This window comes from Neofelis nebulosa, chromosome 15 (genome assembly GCF_028018385.1).
Source record: "Neofelis nebulosa isolate mNeoNeb1 chromosome 15, mNeoNeb1.pri, whole genome shotgun sequence".
NCBI classification, from domain to species: domain Eukaryota; kingdom Metazoa; phylum Chordata; class Mammalia; order Carnivora; family Felidae; genus Neofelis; species Neofelis nebulosa.
Window position 1 is genome coordinate 50,322,072 of NC_080796.1, and position 24,274 is coordinate 50,346,345.

The window sequence follows — 24,274 nt, forward strand, 5'->3', positions numbered from 1 at the left end:
CCCATTGGCCAAGCATTGGAAGAATACTGGTCTGTGGCTCCATCTGCTGGCGATGCTGGGAACTGAACGTGTCAAAACAGCGGACGCTGAGGATTTGAAAGAGAGCTGGTCCTTCCCCCTCAGAAAAGATAAACACAGGCCAATTAAACATATAAGAAGCCTTTAATTTCATCACCATAAACATTATACTCTGATTGCTCACATACAGTATAAAATATTTACTCCACTAAATAAATAAGACATAACATTATTGCAAACGGCACTTAAACCCCCCCAGAGATAAGACCTCCTTAGCCCAGGCAGGGGGGTACTCCTGAGTTTCTGTGCGAGATTCCCCAAGCACAGATATGCCCTGGGGGCTGAGACGGATACAGGCTCGAGGAGCCACACTCTGTGCTTCTGGTCCTGCAACAGCCCCAAGGAGAGGACTGTGGAGCCAGTGGGGAAGGGTAGGGGGTGGGCAGCTCCTTCATCAGCCCAGCCCTAGAGACAGCAGAGAGGAGTTAGGAGTGGGGCGCAGGCTGGGCCAAGAGAGAGGCTAAGGAGGCTGCTGAGACCCGGAGCCCCGCCCTCCACGTACCCCCAGCTCCCCCAGCCTTGGGTAACGTGATTTGGGATGTCAGCTGGGTGAGTAGAGCTTCCAAGCTCCTGGGTTAGGCAGTATGGGGCCAGACCAATCACCCAGGAGAACATCCTGGCAATGCTCAGCCCAATAAACCAACCATCTCATAGGCCCATTGGAGATCTCACCCCTTAGACACCAAGATGGAAGAGGTGGGAACTGATTCCCCTCTACTTAGTTAAATAAATAAGTTAAATATTTAAAGGCCTGTGTCCCTATGATGTCAACACAGGGGCCAACAAGCCATGTCCCGATAAAATGTAGTTGGGGGGGAATAGTAGAAAGGCAGTGCTTTGGGGCCAGGCAGCTTCCTCCCTGTCCGATTCTTCCCCACAAATAACTTCCGTATTTTCAAATCCTGTGGAGGAGAGTTTCACACTAGAAACTCCCATGCAAGAGCAACATCGAGGGAATCTATGGGATAAGGGGGCTTGGAGGTGAGAGACCAGGTGGTTGAGTCTACTCAGCTCCCCAGATCCCTTCTCTGGGCATGTCTTGACCAGGACACTGCCTGTTAACCCTACCTTGGGAATCCCCCCGCAGAGTCCTGCAGTCCAGTGCATGGAGCTAATGAAATGCCCTGCTCTTCTGGCCTCCCTGTAGAAGTCCAGACTGAAGCCTGTTTGGACCAATAGTCAGCCAGGCCTGAAGACCGGGGAGGGAGGGAGAGAGAGAAGCCCCAGGTCCCCTACCTGTGCGGCTACGCACCTCACTGCCACAGGGCGGCAGCAGAGAGCCACACCCCTTTGGCGGCAACAGAAACCAGAGGGCCCGCCCCACCCTGGCCCCAGGAGGCTAACAGGATGTAGAGCCGGAGGGGGGGGGGGGGCGGGGGCAGGGCTGGGACCCAGTGAGGCAGGCCCCCCCCTCAGTGGGTCAGAAGTACTCTACACCGAGTATTTGGCCAAGTCGCTCTTATCAAACACTACCTGTGTAGCAAAATAAATGGCCACCAAACCAAGGCCTGCAGCCGACACCATGTAGGCAGTGACAGACTGGCTGAGCTGAACAATGGAGCCCATGAACAGGGACGGGGCCACCTGGGACAGCAGGAAGGCACTGTCCAGGATGGCAAGGTCCAGGCAGATGCCCCGGCCCGGAAGGACCCTGGCCTCAGGCTGCTCGCCGACCACCACCCGCACGGAGACATCGCAGGCAGAGGCCCCACAGAGCACAGGTGGAGACGGGAGGAGGCCGCCGCCTCCGGCACCCACGTGTCCGTTGGGGAAGGGAGATCCGGCCTTGGGGCCCGGCGGGAAGCTGGTCTTCAGGCTGTCCTCACTGGCACTGCTTCCGGCGTCTCCTCGGTACTTGGGCAGGAAAACCTGGGGGGCGGAGGGGAGGAAAAAGGGGACGTGGACATTTAGGTACCCAAGCATAGGATCCCGGCTAGGAGAACAGACCCCAGCATTCAGACCAGGGGCCGGAAGACACCAGGCAACTGGCCTTCATGACAGTTATGCAGCAGGTGAGAGAGCCAGGCAGACCCTCCTTGGTTTGGGTCTAGTCAGGAGTCTCCTTAGGGGCAGGGGATCCCCCGGGGAGGGGACACATCTGAAACCACAAGTCTAGGTCTCCACTAGCCTCTCCTGGAGCCAGTAAGTGGCAGACGAACTCACAGTGCAGGCAAGGAAGAGAGCAGAACCCCAAGGTAAAGGGAAAAGAATGAAGACAGGTGAGAAGAGAGATGTGTAAGAACAGAGGAACAAAATCCAAAGCTGGGGCCCCTGATGGCCCAAGCCCCCACACAGGCTCTCTTAACCCTCCTACTTCCTGCCCCCCACCACTTCGCCTTGGGAAATCTTTCTCAACCTGGAAGAGAGAAACTCTGCTCCCACTGGGGTCCCAGGCCTGGGAGGTCCATGGCCCCAGCCTGGGGCAGGGAAGGTCCAGCAGACCCAGGCTGGAGGAAGAGAGGAACCAGAGGAATCTTTCAGGCTCCTATGGCCTAGCTGTGCTGATACTGAAGCCCTTCTTGCTTCCTATTCACTGTCTGCCTTAGATCAAGGTAGCCTGGCCCTGCCCAGAGCCCCCTGTTTTAGGATAGGGCCGGAATGTATCCGACACTGTCCCCGCGCCTGCTAGCACTGGACAGGAGAGGGCTCTCGAGCTGGCTGTGCTAGAGCCGGGACTCATGGCAGAGATGAAGCCAGGGAAGCCCACGGCTCTTGGCGTGGCCGGAAGTAGGCCAGGCAAGTACAGACGGCATACAGGGCCAAGTGTACCATCAATCGCTGCTTGGAACCGGCCTCCCGGGACCTCTCCTCCCTGCCTGCCACCCCCGAAAAGACCAGTGAGGCCGGAGCCTGAAGAGGGCCCTAGGGGTAGACCCGCTCTTCAGTGTGAGGGGAGGACTGGCTCTAGCAGGTTCCCTGGCACGAGTGCATATGCCCCCCGCGGCCTCTGGACACCTGCCCTCAAGCCCCCAGCCAGGGCAGTGAAAGAATGGAGGCTGATGAAGGTTATCAGTGCACTGACAGGAGTCTCAGGCACCAGGCTACCCCAACCAAAACACCGGCCCCTTCCTCCACACACCCCACCCCTGCAGCTACCTATTCAATCAAGCCTCCTAGCTAGGTATTTCTCTGCTACTTCACTCATGTCCTACAGGGGGTGGACATCCATCTTCCCTATGGTCTGGAAGCTCTATGAGGGCAGGCCTACATCTCCTCCCTCAGGACACCCCAACTTCTTGCCCTCTGTGCGGAGCTCTGCACCCAGGGCTGCAGCTCACTGAAGCCAGTGAAGGGGACAAAGGTGACCACACGGCTTCGGTCAGGAGGCTTCCCCTCAGAAGGGGGCCCCTGGAGGGGCTGGTTCGCGTGGGGCCAAGCAGGAAGGAGGCCCCCAACTTACAGTGCCCAGGCGAGCGGTGTCAGATGCGTCGGGCTCAGAGATCCGCCGTGGGGGCGGGGGAAGGGGACGGAGGCAAAGGTGTGAGGCAGGAAAAGAAAAAAGAGAATTAGGCAGAAAAAGAAGATAAACCAGAAAGAGAAGGGGCAATAAGGAGCCTTCCCCACATTGGAGAGTAGAGCAGGGTATTGGTCAGTCACACTGCCCCTCCCTGAATAAAGAGAGCTGTCGCCAACGCCAGACCGTCCCCCCTCCCCATCTGCTGAGGCTACGTGCCCCAGAGGTCACCTGCTCCTGCCCCCTGCCTCTGCAGAGAACTCAGCCCAGACTGAGGGCCTCCGTTAGGCCTAGGCCGATTCCTCAGGATTCCCAAAGAAGGATTTAGCATTTCCTGCAATCATCCACTCAAGTGCTTTATAGTTCTGACACCAGGAAGTCATTCCCAGAATCTAATCTACACCCTCCTTCCGCAGCCCACGTCTCTGGCCCTGGGCTACCCGGGCTTCCTCTCCAATCAAAGAATGACTTCTCCGGTGTCTCTGGCCAGACTTGGGCTACTGCGTCTCCCCTCCACCCCGGCTCCACCCAGCGGCCAGTGTGAGTACCTGCTTCTCGCGGTGGTAGAGGGAGGCTAGTGTGTAGGGCAGGATCTGCAGGGCGGAGAAGGTGAACCCGGTGAGGGCAGCCGAGGCGGTCACCACGGCCACACTGCGGGACAGGCACATGGTGCCGGCAGCAACAGGGAAGGCCACCACGCTGGCCAAATAGACTGCCCGGGTGCCGAATCGCTGCACCAGCCGGTCCATGACCAGAGAGAAGAGCAGGGAAATGGCACACTGCAGGAACAGCCCCAGGCTGCCCATCCGGACTCCTGCAGGTGGGGAAGAAGAGGAAGTCAGACCCAGACCCACCCGTACAATCTGGGGAAGGCTCAGAATTGCGGGCACCCGCCATCACAGCCTTGCTGTGGACCAGACCTGCTCCCTGCATCATCCCCACCCAGATGCAACAACGGGAGTCTAGGTTCTTCCACTGCCCTTAGAAAAGGCGAAGCCGCGGGCTAGGGGCAGAGGAAGATGTTGATTGCGAGGCTCAGCTAGTGCTCAGCTATCTAGGAGGCTGACAGGGAACACAAAGACAGTTCTGCCATTGGCTCCGGGACAAAGTTCCAGGAGGCCTGAGCCGAAGGTCTGGCCAGGCAATGTGGAAAGTCAGCAGGGGGAGCAGAGGGCACACTGAACTTGGGGCTAGGCAGACCTGCGACCCGGCCTTGACTCCTCCACTCTCTTTGGACCTTAAATAAGCTTGGCCTTTTCTGCTGTCAACTTGGGATGACGACTCTGAGCAAAGTCTCCGCAGCCGGAGGCTCCCCTGAGACTGCCAGCAGAGCTGACCTGCACGCTGGGGGCCGCATGCACAGGCTGGGCCCATTTATCTCATCGGGAAATCGGAGCCCAGGTACACAGCTCCCAGCCCGGCACAGACTCGGGGCATCTTCCTATGCTGGACCGTCCCCCAGAGGGAACTCCCACAGCAGCCCCCTCGCCGAACGCCCGCTGCGGAGGCCTTACCTTCATCGTAGTGTCTCCGTGCCTCAGTGCCTGGCTCAGCCCGGGGCACACCCTGGTACAGCCCCTCGCCCACGAAGTCCGTGTAAAACAGCGTGAAGGTCATGAATGCCATCCAGCTGCACAGTTCGGCCACAAAGAGTCTGCGCAGGGTGCGAGGCACACGGCAGCAGAGCTGGTGCAGCCGGGGAAACAGGGCGCCCAGGTTCCGGAAAGCCAGGCGGGTGTGGCATGGGCAGCAGCGCGGCGGCACGGAGGGGACCAACAGCCCTTCCGCTGGCTCAGCCGGACCCAGCGCCGCCTCCTCGGCCACAAACAGCGTGGCCGCCACGCAAGTGAGGAAGATGAGAGCGAGCAAGCCAAAGAGGCACTCCTCCTGGGTGCCCAGGTAGGGGGCCAGGGCACTGGCGTCCCAGTCGATTGCAGGCAGGAGGTAGCCCAGGCAGCCCCCAAGGCTGATCATGAAGGCGTAGACGGAGAAGGCCTGGCGACAGTGGTCTGGGTCCCGGAAGAGGTCGGACAGCAGGGCCTCCAGTGGAGTGAAGCACACCTGGCCGCAGAAGTCCAGCAGCCCCACACCCAGGATCAGCAGTGCCAGCTCCAGGGGCCTGGTATCCGGGCACAGCAGCCCCGCCAGCCAGCCGGCCCTCGGGATGAGGAAGAGGCTCAGGAGGACGCCTAGGGACAGGGCCCAGATGAAGGGCCTCCGGCGACCATAGCGCCCGCGCCAGTGGTCACTGGCTGAGCCTAGGAGTGGGACCGAGATGAGGCCCAGCACTGGCCCAATGCCTGCAGGAAGGACAAGTGGTATGAGCCAGAGGCTGGGACCCTAAGGGGTGGTGGGGAAGGGGGCCTAACCTCCTGGGAGAAGGATGGAAAGGACCACGGTCCTCTCGCATGGAGGGCCACCCCCACCTCCGTGCTGGACACAGTGCTGAGTATGGCACACAGGCTCTAATTTAGTCCTCGCAACTAGGATCCCTAATGCCCAGTCTCAGGATGGGCAAACTGATGCACGGGGCTACTGGTGAGACTTGTGCACTGGCACCCGGCAAGGGGGGGCAAGAGGCCGAGTTCCATCGGGCAGTCTGACTCCAGAGCCTATGATCTGGACAGCCCCCTCTTCCCGGAGCCACCCCATTCTTTCTTGCCTCCGGTGACCTCTTTCTTGACCTCTTTCTTGCCTCCGGTGGCTTTTGCAGAAAGCATCTGCAGTCAGGAGCCCAGCCCATGCCCTAGGGGTAAGAAAGCCCAGGCTGGGAGACTCTGATCCTGCTAATCAGCAGCTAGCCTTCGGGCCCAGCTCAATCACCCAACTTCTTATCAGCCTCCATTGCCTTCTCTGTGAAATGGATGGCCTCAAAGGGCTGTTGCAAGAACCAAATGAGATAACAGATAAGGTAGAAAGAGTAGACGAAGGTGCAGAGCAATTTCTCCAGTGTCTCCTGTGCGCCAGCCAGGCAACGTGTAGGTGCCAGGTGAGGTGACCGGGGAATGTCCCTGTGTTCTTTTCCTACTGGGCCCCCTCCAGTCCAAGGTCACCCCTGTGTCCAGCAATGTTCCCCCACCAGCACCACAGCCTGAGGAACAGCAGGCAGCCACCTCCTCCTCTTTGGGCAAAGGCACCTACTTCCTGGGTATCATGTATCTGGAGCAGGAGGGAAGGAGGATGTGGTGACTCACCCAGCACCATGGTCATGAACTTCTCCTCTACCCCCACTTCCAGCAGCAAGGGCGGCACGTAGGTGATACCTGCGGCCAGGCACACCTCCAGGCCGAAGGTCAGCAGGTTGACCAGCAGGAGCTGGGCTTTCCGATGCCGCAGCAGACGGCTCACCCACAGCCTCTGGGCCATGGTGGACCAGGCAGGTTGGGCTCCGCCCGTTCACACACTCCAGAACTGCTCCGTCTCAGCCCTGCTCCAGATGCCCGGGCCTCTCCTCCTTGCTGCCACCAGCTGCCTAGGACTCAGCCGGGAGCCCATTTCTGCCAGCCTTCCGTGCAGGTGCAGCTTCTCAGCCCATGCTAGACGCCCGCTGCCGTGGGGTGCCTCGGTGCAGACATGGCTCATCACTCAGGTCCTAAAAGGGCAGGGACAATCAAACCCAGAGTGTTAAGTCCTGGGAACCAGGTCTCCGGGATTTGCTCTGAGTTCTCTGAATCCTGAGTTCACTCCCAGGCTGGCCGTGTGGCCGTGCTACCCCCTGCAGCCAATAAGGAAGCGCTTGTTAATGTTAGCCTAAGGCTGACATAACTAATAAGGTAAATATGATTTTTAAACCTCAGCACACTTCAGAACCAAACAGATGTCAAGTTTCTCTCTGTTTTGGAATATCTTTGCAATTGCCCTTGCCTGTTAGTATGGAAAAAAGAAAAAAAAAAAAATCACACCAATTGAATTCCCAGTTCCCCAGGCTCTGTTATCAAGGTGCCCCTGGAGACCCTCTGCCAGGCCCGGATTGTTTGCTTTTCTCTCTCCACTTCCCAAAGCTGGGCTGTTCAACTGCCCTTTGTTAAGAGTAGTACGTCCCAATCTGCGCAGCCTGGCCACACACCGTGCTGGGCTATAACCTGAGCCCCCAAGGACAGGACAAGGGGGAAGGGAGGAGAGGCTGTGGTCTGTTGGGTTGGGGGTTAACCTGTCATTGAAACCACTTAAAGAAGGCTCCCGTGGAGGAACCTAGGCCTGAAAACCTCTCCCAGGAGTTTTCTCCCTGTGCTCAACGTTCCTGGGGAAGAAACATTCCCACAGGTACTGCCCAACTGTCACGGGACAACGGGGACTGTTCCCAGGTGCCAGCCTCACCGAGGCGTGAAACTGTAACACCTGGTGGCCACTATAATGACACCAGTAACCGGGGGCTGGCAGGATACCCCACCGCTTTCCAGGGCAGCCCTTCTCTGCTCCCCAAATGGCTCTATTCTCAGCAGAGAGGTCCCCACAGCCCTTCCTGCTAGGCCTGCCTCCTGTGCATAGAGATCCCACGGCGGGGTGGGGGGGGGGGGGGGACCACCCATCCTGTGCCCCCACCCCCCCCCAGGCAACTGGCAGCCAGGTCTTACTTCCTGAATACGATGGTACCCAATGCAGTCTGCTGTTTAGGGGTGACCACTAAAAAGGCTAAATCAAGTCAGCCACAAAGAGGAGGTGTAGAAGGTGGGGCCTCCGTGAGAAAAGGCAAGCAAGCATCCCGTAACTTTGTCATCTCTCTCAAAGAGGTGGGACAGAACTTCATGCCGCTCGTGGCTGGAGTCTGGAGTGCCTTCCCTTGCCTCACTGATTCCCTACCATAAATGCTGCTGAACAGCACTGCTCCTGTGCAAGGTCCACAGCTCTGAGGGCTCCACTCCCGGCCCCACCCCCACCCAGCGCCTGGGGCACCCTCAGTCCTCTTTATTCCCGTCCAATCTCAGCATCTCATAATCCTCCACTATACCGTCTTTTCTCTTTTCAAAGAACATTCAACCTCACGGGGCCTTATATGTTATAAAGCATGTCGTGGGTGTTCTCTGAAATACACCACAAAGAAATCAGATGGCCATCAATCCTGGGTAAGATGTGTTCACGTCTGCATTCCAGGACTCTGCCGCCGGCAGACCAGGAAGGAAGGGACTTTAGATATGGCTAGGCAACCAGCAGCCCCCTCCCCAAAGTTCTGCTCAGACACAGACCATCCACTTTGGGAAGGGGCGTGGCTCCCAAGGGGGTGGCATGGGGAGAGGGTAAAATACTGATCGAAGGGTCCCTAAGGGTGCTGGGAGGGGGCCACACGTAGGTCCTAGCTGGGCAGTTTTGAACCAAGCCCCTCCCCTGCCCTAGAATCCCCCACAAGGCAGGCAAGAGACTGCACATAGACCAAGACTCCAGCCTGGAGGGAACGGTTCTGGGCCAAAAGGCTTCCAGCCCATTCTACTCCCCACCCTCAGTCTGGGAAGGCCCTGGACACTCACCTACTCTGGGTTAAGGGAGCAGGTCCTCCCTTAGCAAACAGAGACTTTGTCAGACCCAGCCTCACCCACAACCTGCCCCCATTCCCAAGCCCTCGGTTTTCTCCCTGCTGTTTAAAATAAGTAGCAGCTCTTGGGCCAAAACACTAATCACCCCACCTGCCTCCTTCCCTCCCCTAATCCAGCTCCTTGCTCCGGGGAACACGCAGGACGTCTGTAGCCCACAAGAGAGAGACTGAAAGACCAAAGGGGGGTGAAGACAGGAATTTCCCTCCATCCTCCTTCAGCCCAGATAGCTCATTAGCTGCCTCCCTCTCCCTCCTTTCTCCTGCCCCCTCCCCCCTCTTCTTTACCAGGTAACTGGGGGCTGGGCCAGGTGAGGAATTCATTGAAAGGAGCGGGGTAGGAAGTGGGCAGGCTCCAAGCCCAGCTCTGCACCCCTCTGTTCTTAGGTTGCTAAGCCCGTCCTCCCTCTTTTGACTTGTACTGTGCCCTGGGGTCCAAAGCACTCTTGCCACCCCTAGAGTTTATTCTTCCAGGCCCAGAACCGCCTAAGGAATTCCAAGCCCGTAAGAATATTCTCCCTTCCAAAGCTCCCTGTTCCGGGTCGGCTCTTGACACCTTCCCGCAGGGTCCCAGGCCGGCCCACTCACTCCAGAGTCCTCAGGGAGGAGGGAACTACAGAGGACCCCCACAGCACTAACCAGCCACCTGCCATCCCTCCAGTGCACGAACAGAGAAGCCCAGGCCCTGCCCAGTGCCCAGGCTCAGACAGGTGGGGGACAAGAAGTCTTCCGCATCAACTCCTGTCTGCAGCCTGCTGCGGCCCCAGGGCACGCTTCCCACCAAAGCTTGTAAGTGACAACTGACTGCTGGGCGCCCATTTTGGGGTGCTCCCCTGACTTCCTCAGGAACACAGGCAGGGAGACAGAATCCAATTCTCCCCAATGCCCTTCCGTGTCAGAGGTGCTTCTGACTCCAATCTTCCTGTCCTGCTGCTCCTGGAGCACTCTGCCTGTCTAGCAACCAGAAGATCAACCAGAAGAGCCAGCCTCCAAGGGCTCACCTGGTAGGGAGGGGGCGGGAAGAGGAGGCAAGTGGAGGTACAGAAAGGGGGAGTGTGGCCTGACCGCCCCCCTCCCCCCCACACACACAAAAAAGAACAGCAGCCTTCAGGGAGGACAAGTCCCTCTCAAATTCCAAGTATCTCCTCCTCTCTGGCCCCCCAATGACAGGACAACAAGAAGGCTGCGAGAAACCCAAGACCTCCAGAAACCTCCACGGAGCTCTGCCCCAGGCCATCTTTCCTCACCCCTGGGGGAGCAGAACTCTAGCACCCTGGGGACAGTCAGTGAGCCCAGCCCCAGACCACGGGAGACCTTTGCTCAACCCTCTGGTGCCCACCCTAGCATGAGGGGCCTGGGAAACATTTACCCGAAGAAGACACAGCTGAAAGCAGAGTGGGGGTGGGTGGGGTAAGAGATGGGAAAGACCTGAGGGCCCCCCCATCCCCTCGCACACCAAGGAAATCCCAGCCAGACCCCCAGAGGGGGCAATTCCTCAAGGCTCACAGGTGGTGAGTGGACTGGACGGACCCTTGGGCTGGAGCGCCCCCCTCGTCAGGTTAGGCCTCAGGGAGCACGGGGAAATGAAACTGAGCAGCAAGAACAAACTTGGCCTGAACTTTCTCCAAAATTCAAAAGACAGAGCGAAGGAGGTGGGAGGAAAGGCGAGAGCCCACTCCGGTAGCTCCCTATGGGAAGGGAGGGTCAGAGGGATGCATAAAGAGGCCTTTGAGGGCTTTCAAAGGGGCTCCTGCCACCCTCACGACTGAGGTGGAGCTGGGGGGAGCGGATCCCCTCTGCTGACAGACAGAGGCCAGGGCAGCCCAGGCTGGGGGCAGCCCCGCCGCGGGCCAGTGTCAGGCAGCAATTCTATGGGCTCTTTATGCGCCCGCGTCCCCGCACCCCGCCCAGGCACATCAAACGCTGCGGCCCCCACCCTGACCCCAGCAGCTCGGAGACCCCACGTCCTCCTTCCCTGCTCACAAAGACGGCCCGGCTTTCTCACACGCTCCTCTACCCCTCTCAGCCCCCAGGCAGCCCCTCCCGCAGAGAAGGAAATGGGGTGGGGTGGGCTCCCTCGAGGAATAATGACTCAGCGGCAGAAAGGGGGTGGGGTCACTCCTGGCCAATCTGCCTGACACCAGCCCAGCACCCGAGGCTCTCCTGCCCCGGGACCAGGACGGAGGGCGGGTGACGAGCAACCCCCCCGGATGGAGGCTGCAAGACTGCGGGAATGGGGACCCCAGAATGTCATTCCAAGCTGAGCTCTCCCAGGCCCTCTAAGTTGGGTGGCAGGGAAGAGGGCTGGGGTTCACCAGCCCAGCATCCCTGTGACCCAACCCTGTGCCTCAGTCCCAGGGGCCCAACGTCCTCGGCTTTACCTGGTAAAACCTAGCACACAGCACTCCCGAAATGAGTTCTGCCCCCATGGGGCCTTGGGGCGCCCCAGAAAGAGGCCGTGCTGGCCAGCCAGGAGTCCTGAAAATGAGCATCCTTGTGAGGCAGTGGCTCTCATTACAGACCCCGGTTCAGGGATGCTGGGCTGTGGGAACTGCTACCTGGGCAGCTGTGGGGGGCGGGGAGGGGGGGAGGGGCGCACAGGATTAGACTGTGCGCGGTTCAGTGTCTTCCAACCCACATTCAGTCTTTGACTCTCCAGGCTCCAATTTCCAAAGAAGTGAGGGTCTGCCTTTCCCAATCCCACCCTATCAAAAAGGCCATGATCTGAGCAAATACCCGAGGCCTGCACTTTGCAGGCCTTCCCCAGACACCTGCAAACTCTGCTCGGAAAGCAGCCTCCACACCTCAAGGGAACTGTCAGAAAGAATAAGGGCTGGACAGAGCGGGGAAGAGCCCACCCCCGCCCCAGACTTGCTCCCTAGCTTTGCCTCCCCCGGGGCCCAGAGGCCAGGGATTTGGAGTTCGCCCTGCTGCGCTGCCTTTTCTTCGCTCGGACTGGAAGCCTTCTGCTTAGCAGCTTGTCAGAGAGAGTGAGGGGGCTGCAGGCTGGGACACAAAGGGGGATTAGGGAGAAACCTCTCGGCCTGCAGAGTAATCCATCAAACTCTCTCCCGGCTGCCAGCACCGGCCCCTTCCCACTCAATTCCCCTTCCAGCTGCTGCAGCCCCCCCCCCCACCCCCTCCGGCTCCTGAGCCCTGTCACTTTGGGCAGCAAAGAGAATCCCAGGCCCTGGGGGGGCAGAGGGGGCACACCATAGACACTGGGAAAAGGGCAACGGCTCCCTCCCCCCACTCACCCCCAATGTGTGAAAACCCAACAGGTGGCAGTGGCTTGGAGGAAAGTTGCTTTTGTTGCCCTGTCTGAGAGCCCCAGCCCAGCTTCTGAAAGGAAACAAATGCCGAGGAGGTTGGGGGAAGGGGAGGGGAGAGGATGGGCGGGCAGTCCCTGGGGCCCCACTCTTATCTCCCCTCCCCTATGCAGTCCAGTGACAGGAGTTCTGGGGCTGGCCTGACCCTCACCTTGGCCAGTCAGTCCTGGCCAGCCTAAGCCAAGGTGAAGCATCTTCCCAGGGGGTTGTCAGGCAATCCCATGGTGACCGTCTACACAGACACACATCTGACTCCAGGCAAAGACTTCCCTTCTGAGAACAGCTGTGACCCAAGGTCACACTGGGTCACCTTGACCAAGTGCCCTCCAAACCTAGACAATCAACCTGCAGCTCCCTTCTGCCCGAGGGGCCGCAGGCATCTGAACCCCGGCAGATTCTGCAGGGTGACCTGGGTGTGGCAGTCAGCCTGACCTGGGTTTGCACGCCAACTCCACCACTTACAACTCTGTGACCTGGTTAGTTGCCCTCCCCGAGCCTCAGTTTCCTCGTCTGCAATTAACAATAACAGCTAACCCTGAGGCTTACTACATGCCAGGTCTTCCTCCAAGCATTCTAATCTTCCAACCGCCCGATGAGGTGGGTACAATGGTGAATATGCCCATGTGACAGGCGAGGAGCCTCAGATGAACACCACCAACTTCACAGCGGTGGGGTCTGTTGAAGAGACAGCCTGTGGGAAGTTCGAGGCAGCCCTTCCTTCAGTTGTCTGGGCTTCCCCAGCAGAGAAACCCGGGAGCCGGCTTTCCCATTCCGGATCAGGAGCAGCAGAGGTCAGAACGGACCCGGCTAGCCGCCCTTCTCCGCCTGGCCGGCATTCCCCCCTCACCCACGTGCCCCGCACAGCCTCCAACGCCTCTTTCAGCCCCCAGAGGCAGGAGGAATGCCAAGAATGTAAATGCCTCCCCAGGTGCTGGCCCCAACAGGTGAGGAGAGGTCACTGCAGCGGACCTGCCTGGTGGCTGAGGCCGCGAAGGAGCTGGAGGGTGGACTAAACATCCACAGTCATGAGACAAGGGTGGATCCCATCCCCAGGGAAAATAATCACGGTGGCTGACAGCTACTCACTGTCCAGAAGGTGTCTGGCATGGGCTGGATACCTGACATACCTTTCTCTCTAATTCAAACCATTTGAAAATCCTGCAGAGTGCTCTGAACTGGGAACCAGGACCATATACTCTGGTTTCAATGACTTTTGTAGCTGTATAGCCATTTTACGCGTCCCTCCACCCCGGGACTCACACGTGCAAAATGAGAGCTAGTCTAGATGCTGTCTAAAGTTCTTTACAACCGTACAGCTAAATGATCTCACACCCACCCACCCCCTGCCCTTGGCCTCAGGTATGGTGCTCTCCCTCGACAGGTGCCTACTGAGTGCGCACTGACAAGGCCACATGGCACTGGGGAGGAGGGTTGCATAGCCTTCCACCAAAGAGAGACACGGGGAACCAGGCGGAGAGGGGCTCCCCAGCCGCACTTAAGCCATCCTTTACCTGCTCAAGTACACTGCTCAAGTACAACAGGGTGCCAAAGATTAGCGGACACCTGAAACTGAGCCAAGTGACTGAGACATCTGGGGGCAGAACTGGCCTCCTCCCTACTCCCTCCCGGAGCTGGACACTGTTCCTGGCAGCAGTCGGTAAATTCTTTCTCTACCTGGACCACAATAAAAGCTTCCCTACAAAGTGGGGTAACGGTACCAAGAAATCCCTTGGTCCAGGGTTGGGGGTGGGGGGTGGAGAATGAGGACCTTGGCAGAGCCTGCAGGCCACTGGGAAGTTCTCTCTCCCTGCTGCCTTCTCAGTTCCTACAGCCCTGTGAAGTGAAACCTAAACAGCCTCTCTCCTAGCGAATTTGAACTCGGCCAGTCAGCCAGACCCAGCAGTTCTCTCCATCCTGCAGAGCCAACCCTTGCCCCCTTCCTGCAGACTGGCCTCCCTCAGGAGGTGCAGCCCACAGGAAGGAGGCCAGGGGGTGGAGGCTGGGCAGACCTACCCATCCCAGGCTGGGAGGGGGGGCCAGGGCGCTGGTCCTAGCTCTGTTGTGTCCCACCTCTAGGATCTCAAATTCAGTGGTCTCTCGGGCTCTTTCAGCCCTGATATCCTACGGTCTGTAACTAGTCCTATTTATCATCAGAAGGCTTGGGGTCAGATCCAGCCCCATGGAAAGGTGTTCTCAAAAACAATTGCTCAGTGATGAGCAGTGTGCGAGGGGGCTCCAAAAAGGACTCTTTTATTAAAGGGTCCCAGTTTGCCCACCCCTGGAGGAAGTATGCCTCAGTGCATGCAACCTAACCTCCCCCAAAGGAATGTCAAAGAGCACTAAAACTCACTCACCCACCCACCTATCCATCCATCCAACACTCACTGAAATCCAATTCTGTGCCAGCCCACTGTGAAGGGGCCCTGGGTACAGAAATGACTGCCTGCAGCCCCCTTTAGCAGTGCTGAGACACAGGTCCCTGGAGTCGGGGCCCAAGACATAGGGCGTGACCAGTCCTCCCAGGGCTTCCTGGAGGAAGAAGCCATGTTGCTGAGCCTTGCAAGATGGGCAGGTAGGAACTATGCAGAAAAGGGCAGATATTTGCAAAACATAGTCACTGGAGCCTGGGACCTCCACACACACCTACCTCTCCTTTTGGCCCCGACCCAGTGAGGTACGATGGCAAGAATACCAGACCCCAAATTGTGGCAATGGGTTTCAATCTCAGACCTGGACCCAAGAGAGAGGAATTTATCAGCACCGGGCCTGATTTTGCTTCCAAAGTAGTCACCATGCTCCAGTTACTTCCCCGGGATGCCCTCTCGTTCACCTGACCCTTGTCCAGCTCAAGTCCCATACCTCCTTCAGGGCTCCTGGGAACCCAAGTTATCAAGGATCCCCTCTTTCCTCCGAACCTTGCTGTGCTCAACAGGCAGCCCTCAGGATTGGATATTGCTAGTGGTCCTCTGGTCTCCTGCCCCACTAGCTCTTCAGCTCCTAGAAAGCAAGGACCACGGTCCCTGTCCACGACCTGGATGACGGTGTGGATTGCTCAAGAGAAGGCCTTCCAAGTGAGGCTGAATCAGGATTCCTGTCTGATGAATCTGACCAACCTGCCAGGGATTCAGGCAGGGCCACAGTGGAGGTATTTGGGTGCACAGCTCTTTCTAGCGACAGGAGCCAGGAGTGGGAAGCTAGACTGCCACAATCCCTAGGGATGGGCCATGCACTCCCAGCTTGGACCCTATTTGTCACCTCAAAGGACATCCGAGATTAGAGGCTGGGGTGGGGCATAACAAAGAGCCTTGAGGAAGAAGGGACTTGTCTCTGGCTAGCTGCTCCTGAGGGCATCTATCTGGCTGGGCATTAGGTCTGGCCTGAAACTGGTGACTGAGGGACTATGGGGCATGGGACCAGGGGCTGGTCTCATCCCAGTTTCCCAGAGAGAGTGATCTCCAGAATTAACAAAAGAAGGGGAAGGGAACAAACAGGTACTAAGCACCTGGTCTGTGTAGGCACTTTGCTAAACATGCTCATCTCATTTAATCCTCACTGTAACCTTGCACGGTTTTACAGACACAGACGCCAAGGCCAACAGGTGAGGCAGGCCCGTCTCTAGTATCAGAAGCAAGAAGCCCTACAAGTCATTCAAGGTCAGTGGCAAAACTGTGGACTTCTTCCCACAAGGGAGGAAACACAGACTTCATAGTAGGAAAAGGGATTAAACAGGAAGTTCTGGCCAGATATCAGGACCATCCCGTGACGGCTCGGTCAGCTCCCGCCCCCAAGCAGGGACACTTAATACACTAGACAAAGCTCCACGCTCCAGCTCTATTGCCGGGAGTCAAGTGGCATCAGCGTTCGAGACCCCGGGCCTGGCACCAACTGGTCCAGCCTCTGTCCTTGCTATCCAGCAAACGGGGCCACTGACTATTCAAAGAAAGCCAGGCTGCATTTTTCTTCTGGACATCAGAAAGCAAGGCATCCTAAGGGCTGAAGGGGGTAGGACAGAACAGAACCCCACCTTCAGTGTGCCCCCCTCCTCCTCATACAGTTTCCCTAAAAATCACAGCAGGTAATCTGTCTGCATAGAAGGCTCTTGACCTTTCAAGCTAGATATATATTCGCCTCCGTTATTTCATGGCACTCTCTTCCAACTTGCGGAGACAGGGAGGGCAGGGTTTCTGGACAGATTGAAAAAACAAGTCACTCATGGTATTGACGCAGGAGAAACCAGGATGTCCAGTCCTGCTGTGTTCTCTGCACCAGACCACAAGTTCAACTGCAAATAGGTCATTCACAGCTTGCATATGGTTATATGTGGTCTAATTCCCTTGCTCCGAAACTCTGGTTTCTAAGTGTAAACAGCAATAATTACTCCCATTGTTACCAAATAACAGCAGCTGACATGTGTCAGGCTCTTTTTACACAAGCTGCTATGCTTGGAGCTTTACCTATATCAGCCTGTTTAATCCTCATGATATTGTGAGGTGGGTACTATTATTCTCATTGCACAGAGGAGGGAGTTGGAGCACAGAGGGGTGAAATAACTTGCACAAGAGGAGATGGGATTGAAATCCAGGCAACTGGGTGCTGGAGGCCAGTCTCTTAACCAGTCATACGGACTCCCCAAGGTCCAGAAGACCTTGCTCCCAAAGAAACAAGAGCAGAACCCAAGAATAGAGTTCCGGGCTAGGTGCTACTGTACATTCGGTCACAGGTGAGAGATACAGTAAATGCTAACATTTATTGAGCACTTACTACCTAAGGCACAAAGTCCAGTGCTCCGTACTCACGATTTAATAATATACATTTTTCGTATTTTACATATTACATACAATCAGATATTTATATTTAATTTAATAAACAAAAAAAAAAGCTATGGGGTGCCTGGATGACTCGGTCTGAAGAGCATGCAACTCTTTTCTTTTTCTTTTTTTTTACATTTAATTTTGAGAGACAGAACACTAGTTGGGGAGGGGCAGAGAGAGAGGGAGACACAGAATCCGAAGCAGGCTCCAGGCTCCAGGCTCCGAGCTGTCAGCACAGAGCCGGACGTGGGGCTGAACTCACAAACTGTGAGATCATGACCTGAGCCGCAGTCGGATGCTTAACCGACTGAGCCACTCAGGTGCCCCAAGCATGCAGCTCTTGATCTCAGGGTCCTCAGGTCCTGAGTTCAAGCCCCATGTTGGGTATAGACATTACATAAACAAACAAACTTAAAAAAAAAAAAAAAAAAGCTGTAAGGGCACCTGAGTGGCTCAGTTCGTTAAGCATCCATCCAAGTCTTGATCTCAGCTCAGGTCATGATCTCACAGTTTGGGAGTTCAAGCCCCGCACTGGAGTCTGCACTGACAGTGCAGAGCCTGCTTGGGATTCTCTGTCTCCCTTCTCTCTGCCCCTCTCCCACTCTCTCCCTCTCTCTCTCCCTCTCAAAAAAAAAAAAAAAAAAATCTGTAAAGCATTATTATTATCATCATCTCCATTTTGCATCCAGGGATACTGAGACTTTGAAGAAGTAACTTGCCCAACCTTCCATGGCTAGTGGAGTAGCCAAGATATAAACCTTGTCTGACAGTCTAGGTTTTTATCCACAATGTTGTGTTGTCAGGCTCTGATGGTCCAGATGATGGTACGTAATTTCTCCTTCGGAGTCCTCGGACCATCCCCACCTTTCTGCCTTTTCCCTCCAGGGCCCTGCCCAGGCTGGGGAGGCGGGGGTGGGGGGCGCCACCACCTGGTGGCCTGGAAGGACCTCAGGGGGCCACCAAGAATCACTGTCCAGTCCCTCCTCCTCCTTCAGGATAACCCAGAGAGCCAGGCGGGGCAGGAGAGTTCACCACACCCTCCATGAGGACACAGGAAAACTGCCCCTCGCACACCCCACACACATACTCTAATTGGGGCCTGGATGTCCACAGCTGTACATTCATCCACAGCTGTATTTTCCTCTTCAGACTCATCCTGCTGACTCAAGCTCCATTTTTCTGAGCCCTTTTAGAAAAACAGAGTCCTGGCTCCATGACGGGCCTGGGGGGAGGAGATAAGGAAGGAATGAGGGGATGGGACCCATCCAACAGAAGGGCCTGTGACCTCAAATACCGTAGCACTAACTCCCTAGAAGGAGTTGCTCCATGGGTTTCCTCAGGCTTCCCTTCCAGCCTGCCCCTCCTGGGCCTTCCCCTCCCTAGCCCCCTGTGCCAGCCTGCCCCCCAGGCCTTGGGCAGGTGAGCCCACACCAAGGCTGTCTCCTTCTGAAAGGAGAGCTGCCAAGTGCATCAGGAAAGGCAGCCAGAAGCCCCCAGGGCCTCGCCCCACCCCTGAGCAATGCTTCCAGGAGCCCAGTAAGGGTCACTCTGGGCCTGGGTGCACTGGCTATGGGCAGCAAAACAGCAGCTGGGCTATTCTTAGTGTCCGCTCCACTGGGATCAGGTCTGTGTAACAGCTGAAGGGCAAGTCCTCACCAGGTACCCACCATGCCAAACCCCTCCCTAGCCCCAACTCTGGCCCCTGGGGAAAAGAGGAAGCAGGGTGGCAGGAGGAGCCCAGGGGGAGGGGTAAAAGCTGGGCAAGTCAAGAGTGTGTGAGGAAGATGGAAGCTGATCCAGAGGTCAAGGGCAAAGGCAAGTCGGGGGGGGGGGGGGGGGGGTTCCAGCGCTTGAGGGGAACGGGAGACTCCCCAAGCACTGGCTCTCACTCAGGAGAAACGCCGCAGGTCCCTCCCTGGGAGCTTCTCCAGCAGGCCATGCTCTTGCCTAAGCCCAGAGCCCTGAGAAGCTACAGCAGATGCCCAGGTACCATCTCATCACACCTGTTTGCTGATCTCGGCCCTCTCACCGTCCCATCCACCGGCCCTACCCGAGAGTCCCGGGAGGCGAGGAGAAAAGGGCCTCTCCTCTTCCTCCTCCCCTGAAGGATAACCGAGGCGGAGAAGGGGGCAGAGGAGCTCACACACGCACACACTCCCGCTTCAACTCTGCCTGCAGCCCGGCCCCAAGACTAACGTCCGGGAGCGCTGGGCCACCTACCCCTCCCTTCGTGACCCCTCACTCTCGTCCCGGCACGCCGGCCCCCGAGCCTGAGGACCCCCGCGGCATCCCGGCCGCCGGCCCCTCTCCCGGCTCCCCGGTCCCGGACTGTGCGCGCCTTGGTGACTCATCCCGTCCCTTTCCGGTGAAGCCGAGACAAGGGAAGAAAATAAATGCAACTTTCCAAAGAAAACTCTGACGCTGGAGCTGCAACAGGAGCGAGTGGCCGGTCCACCCCGCGGTCTGCCCGGCCCGGGGCCCCCCGGGAGGGCCCGCTCCCCGCCCACCCGCCGCCCGGCCCGGGACAGCGGGGGACCCGGCGCTCCAGCCCAGCCCGCCCTCCGCGGAAGAAAGCCCGGCTCCCTCGGGACCGAGCGGCAGGACGGGGGGCGCGCCCGGGGCCCGCCACCTCCCCCGGGAGTCGCGGGCGGCGCACAACACGCCGCCCCGCGGAGCTCGGCCGCGCGGCGCCGCTCCCTCCGCCGCGCCGGGACCCCCTCCCCCGGGAGAGCGGGGGGCGCGCGCCTACCTGGCCGAGGCGTGCGGCTGTCACCCGGGGCCGGCGCGTGCGAGCTCGTCCCCCCCCCCCCCCGCCTCCTCCCAACGCGCGCCAGCCGGCGGCTTTTAAATCTCCAGGTTGCTCGGCGGGGGGAGAGAGCATGCGCGCTGGGGCTGCGGGAGGGGGCGGGGCGAGGCGGGCCGGGGGGGTGCGGGAGGGGTGTGGAGGGGTGGGGCTGGTCCCCTGGGGAAGAAAGCGGGAGGTCTCGACGCCGTCTTTGTAGCCACCACCGAGACGGGCAGCCCCCGCGTGGCTCCCCGACTGCCCTGTCATTACCTAGGGCAGTGCACCGCCCCCTCGCCGCTCGCCACCAAAACATTTAGGTAAAAGCTGCCCGGCTCCGCGGGGCACCTCCCCTCCCCGGGGCCAGTCTGTGACCATTATCCGCACGTGCTTTTCTGGCCGTCAGCCTGTCCCAGGGCTGAGCTGCACCCCACCCACCCAGGACCAGCCCTTGAAAGGCGATGTCACAGCCTCCCCCAGTTACTCTTCCTCCTGTTTGCTCTCCTCTGAAACAGAAAGAGCTCCCTTAGAGCTAACGTAGCCCCTCTCTCTGAAGTTAAAAGCCAAATTTCAATTTTTTTTTGTCTCCTTAAGGATGTGTATGGGGAAGAGGGAGCAATACGCTGCCAGTAAAACGTTCCCTTTGTCAGGTAGCTGTTGAGCAAGGTCCCAACAGCTGTGTGTTTCCAGGATGCCGTGGACGAGAGCAGAACAATGCAGGTGGGAGACAGAGAACTGGAGGCCCAGGCTGGCCTTGAGGTGGGGGAGGCCCACATGTGGCTTTTTTTCCTTCAGGGAGTTTAACTAGGGTGGAGAGAAATCCAGTTTATGTGGCTACTTGACTTGAATGCCACAAAAACCACAGAAAGATACCTTTGAAGGGGAGGAGCCAGTTGGCTGTAGCCCTGGGCTGGGCACTGGGGCACTGGAACCCAGTGCTGGCCTTGTCACCAACCAGGTGTGATGTGAAGCAAGTCCCTTCCATATCCTGGGTCTCTGTAAGGAGTTGGCCAGATCATCTCTCAGGGCACCTGAGCTAACAGGGCAAGAACAAGAAGAAAGGGAAATGGAGAAGGGGGAGAGAAGCTATGGAGTCCTGGTGGCCGTGGGGAAGAGGGTGCAGGAGAGAGCAGAGCAAAGTCAAGAACTTTCCGAGTCACTAACCAACTTTAACTTGGAAACTGTCTCAGCACTCACTCCTCCAACAGGTGACCCTCCAGAGCCCCAGTGGCTTTCCCAAGCCTTTGGAAAACCTGTGTGTGGCGGGCAGAGAGACTAGGGTAGAGTCCTGGGTCCCTGAGCTGGTGTCCCCTCTGCCCCAGAAAAGAGGGCAGGGGTCAGAGGGAATTCCAGGTAAGCTGGAAAATTACAGAACAGGAGAGAGTGGATGACGGTATTTTCGAGGCCTGGGGAAAGAACACTGGGAGCAGGAGGGACTTGTCCTGCCTCAGAGGAGTAGCACCCCCTCTCTGCCCCCTTGACTCGTTGCCAGGGGCCTACATGCCTTCTGCCTTGTGGCCTGGGGAAGTGCAAGGAGGGCCCAGGGCAGTGAGCAGACAGCGTGGTGTGAGGTCCTGGACCCCATCCAGTAATCTGGCTGGATTGACCCTTCTTCCCCCAGCCAGGTGAAGGCCCTCCCACCCAGCACAGGGTGCTGTAGGGCTCTCTACTGCGAAGATGCTCCCTCCTCCTTTTTCTGCTGGTGTAGCCTCGTGGTGTGATAATAATCATTAACTATTACTGATTGTGCCAGGCATTGCTCTAAGTGCTTTCCATGTCTTAGCTCATTCCTTCCTTATGGCAACTCAACACATGGCTACTGTTTTCGGAAAAAAGAAACTGAGGCAATCCCTTAGTCCAATTACTACTACCCACCCACACATACCCATAGTCTCTGGGCTCCAGAAATAAGGCAGAGGCTCACAGTGACTTCAGAATCTTAGAGAAAGTCCCAACACCCATGCTATGACTCACAATGCCGGGTCCCTCTGCACAGCGGCTTCCCAGGGCCTCAGTTCCCCGTTAAATCTGTAGGAAAACCACCATGCCCCTTTTCCTTCCTCCTCCCTACCCCCATACGTGTGCGCTCACACACACACACACACACACACACACACAGCTACTCCCTAGCCGCTTCCCATTTATAGGAAATGGGGGATGACGCGAGGAGCAGGGCCATCCTTGGGGAACTGCTAATAGTCTGACTGGATATTGGAGAAACCAAAGATGCTGGCAAAAGTGCATTAGCAGCTTCTGCTCCAGCCCCCACCCACAGCCCCTTCCCATTATCCTTAGGCTCAGAACAAGCATCATCCTCTTTCTATAGAGATAAGATACCCAACTGGGGCTGGTTAGCCTGGAAGAAGGCTGAGAAGCCTTGAAGGACTTGTTCCCATCTCCTCCTGCTGCGTCCACCATCCAATGGCCGTGGTCCCTTTGCGGCCTCTTTGCTTCTTCCCCTGCCTGCCTCCGGTTGAGGGGTGAGCGGTCTGTTTGAATGTAAAGGCCACCAGCAGGGCCAAATCCTGGCTGTACTCTAGGAAGCAGGAGGCATGGGTCCCCTGGACACGGCAGTTCCACTTCCGGAATTTCTTTTGCGGCAAAATAATCAGAGAGGTGTATCAGGAGTATGTGCAAGGGTGTTTATCTCAGCATTCTTCATACGGTGAAAAACTAAAAACAGTTTAAATGTAGCATAATAAACCATTGGCTAAGCAAATTTGGCGAAATCCGTATAGCAGAACGTTATGTCACCATTAAAAATGGTGATAACATAAAAGCATTTTATTTATTTATTTATTTATTTATTTATTTATTTATTTATTTATTTTTAAATGTTTATTGGAGAAGGAGAGACAGAGAGCAAGCTCCAGGAAGGGGCAGACAGAGGGAGAGAGAGAGAGAGAGAGAGAGAGAGAGAGAGAGAGAGAGAGAGAGAATCCCATGCAGGCTCCTTGCTGTCAACGCAGAGCCCGATGTGGGGCTCGATCCCACAAACTCTGAGATCATGACCTGAGCCAAAACCAAGAGTTGGACGCTTAACCGACTGAGCCACGCAGGCACACCTAGAATAATTTTAACTGATAGAGGAAACACAGATGATATGTTACCAATGAGAATAGCTGACTACGAAAGAGTATGCACAGTGGGATATACATTTTTTTTTTTAAATTAGGTTTATACTAATGCAATGTGGTATCTTGGATTGGATCTTGGGAGAGAAAGGGGCATTAGTGGACTTAGCAGAATCCGAATAAAGTTTGCAGTTTAGTAAATAGTACTTCGCCTGTGTTAATTTCTCAGTTTTGATCATTATACTGTGGTTGCGGCGACAGCACGGGAAACTAGCTGAAGGGTATATGGGAACTCTGTATTATCTCTGCAGTTTTTCTGTAAATACAAAATTGTTCCAAAGTAAAAGTGTAAAACATTAGGTATATATTGGGGCACCTGGCTAGCTTAGTCAGTCGGTAGATTAGAGACTCTTGATCTCAGGATAGTTGAATCCAAGCCCCACATTAGGTGTGGAGCCTACTTAAAAAAAACAAAAAAACAAAAACACTTAAGTGTAAGTCTATACAGAAGAAATGATTTAAAAAGCAAAACAAAACACAGGGATGCCTGGCTGGCTCAGAGTGTAAAGCATGCGACTCTTGGTCTCCAGGTCATGAGTTCAAGCCCCAGGATGATTGTGGAGCTTCCTTTAAAAAACAAACAAACAAATAAATAACCGAAAGGTGAATACTGGCTTTCTATAAGTGGGAAGGATGATTTTGATCTCAGGGGGCCGGGGTGGGGGGTGCACTAGGGAAACGTCTGTATCTCCAGGTTTCTTGTATGGATCATAGATTGATTTTGTAAATAGAAAGGATCGATAAACATCATTTTTTAAAAAGGGAAAGGACTGGGGCGCCTGGGTGGCTTGGTCGGTTAAGCATCCGACTTCGGCTCAGGTCATGATCTCACGGTCCGTGTGTTTGAGCCCCGCGTCGGGCTCTGTGCTGACAGCTCAGAGCCTGGAGCCTGTTTCAGATTCTGTGTCTCCCTCTCTCTCTGACCCTCCCCTGTTCATGCTCTGTCTCTCTCTGTCTCAAAAATAAATAAACATTAAAAAAATTAAAAATAAAAAATAAAAAGGGAAAGGATAAAATAAGATGAAAGAAGGAGGAAGAAAGAGGGATGAGAAATCACCAGGGACCTGAGCAGGAAAACCAGCCCCAGGGCCTCCTTAACTAAGAGGTTGGGGTGAAGAAATGAGATGGAGCAGAGTCTGAGGAAAATCAAGAAAGAGCTGGA

At 56.5% G+C, this 24,274-nt stretch overlaps 1 protein-coding gene across 2 annotated transcripts; it reads right to left on the reverse strand.

Moving 5' to 3' along the window:
* Positions 1–143: 143 nt before the first annotated feature.
* SLC45A3 (solute carrier family 45 member 3) lies at positions 144–20,083 on the reverse strand. Of its 2 annotated transcripts, XM_058700457.1 has the most exons (6): positions 19,946–20,001; positions 18,284–18,418; positions 6,727–7,124; positions 5,047–5,832; positions 4,081–4,346; positions 144–1,947 (listed from the first exon to the last, which is right to left on the reverse strand). In XM_058700457.1, exons 3-6 carry the CDS (start codon positions 6,896–6,898, stop codon positions 1,510–1,512), a joined length of 1,662 nt encoding a protein of 553 aa, XP_058556440.1. In that variant the 5' UTR covers positions 6,899–7,124; positions 18,284–18,418; positions 19,946–20,001; the 3' UTR covers positions 144–1,509. The 2 variants fall into 2 exon arrangements, with proteins under 2 accessions (XP_058556440.1, XP_058556439.1); XM_058700456.1 differs by lacking the exon at positions 18,284–18,418 and having other exon boundaries at positions 19,946–20,083.
* Between the last annotated feature and the right edge of the window lie 4,191 nt (positions 20,084–24,274).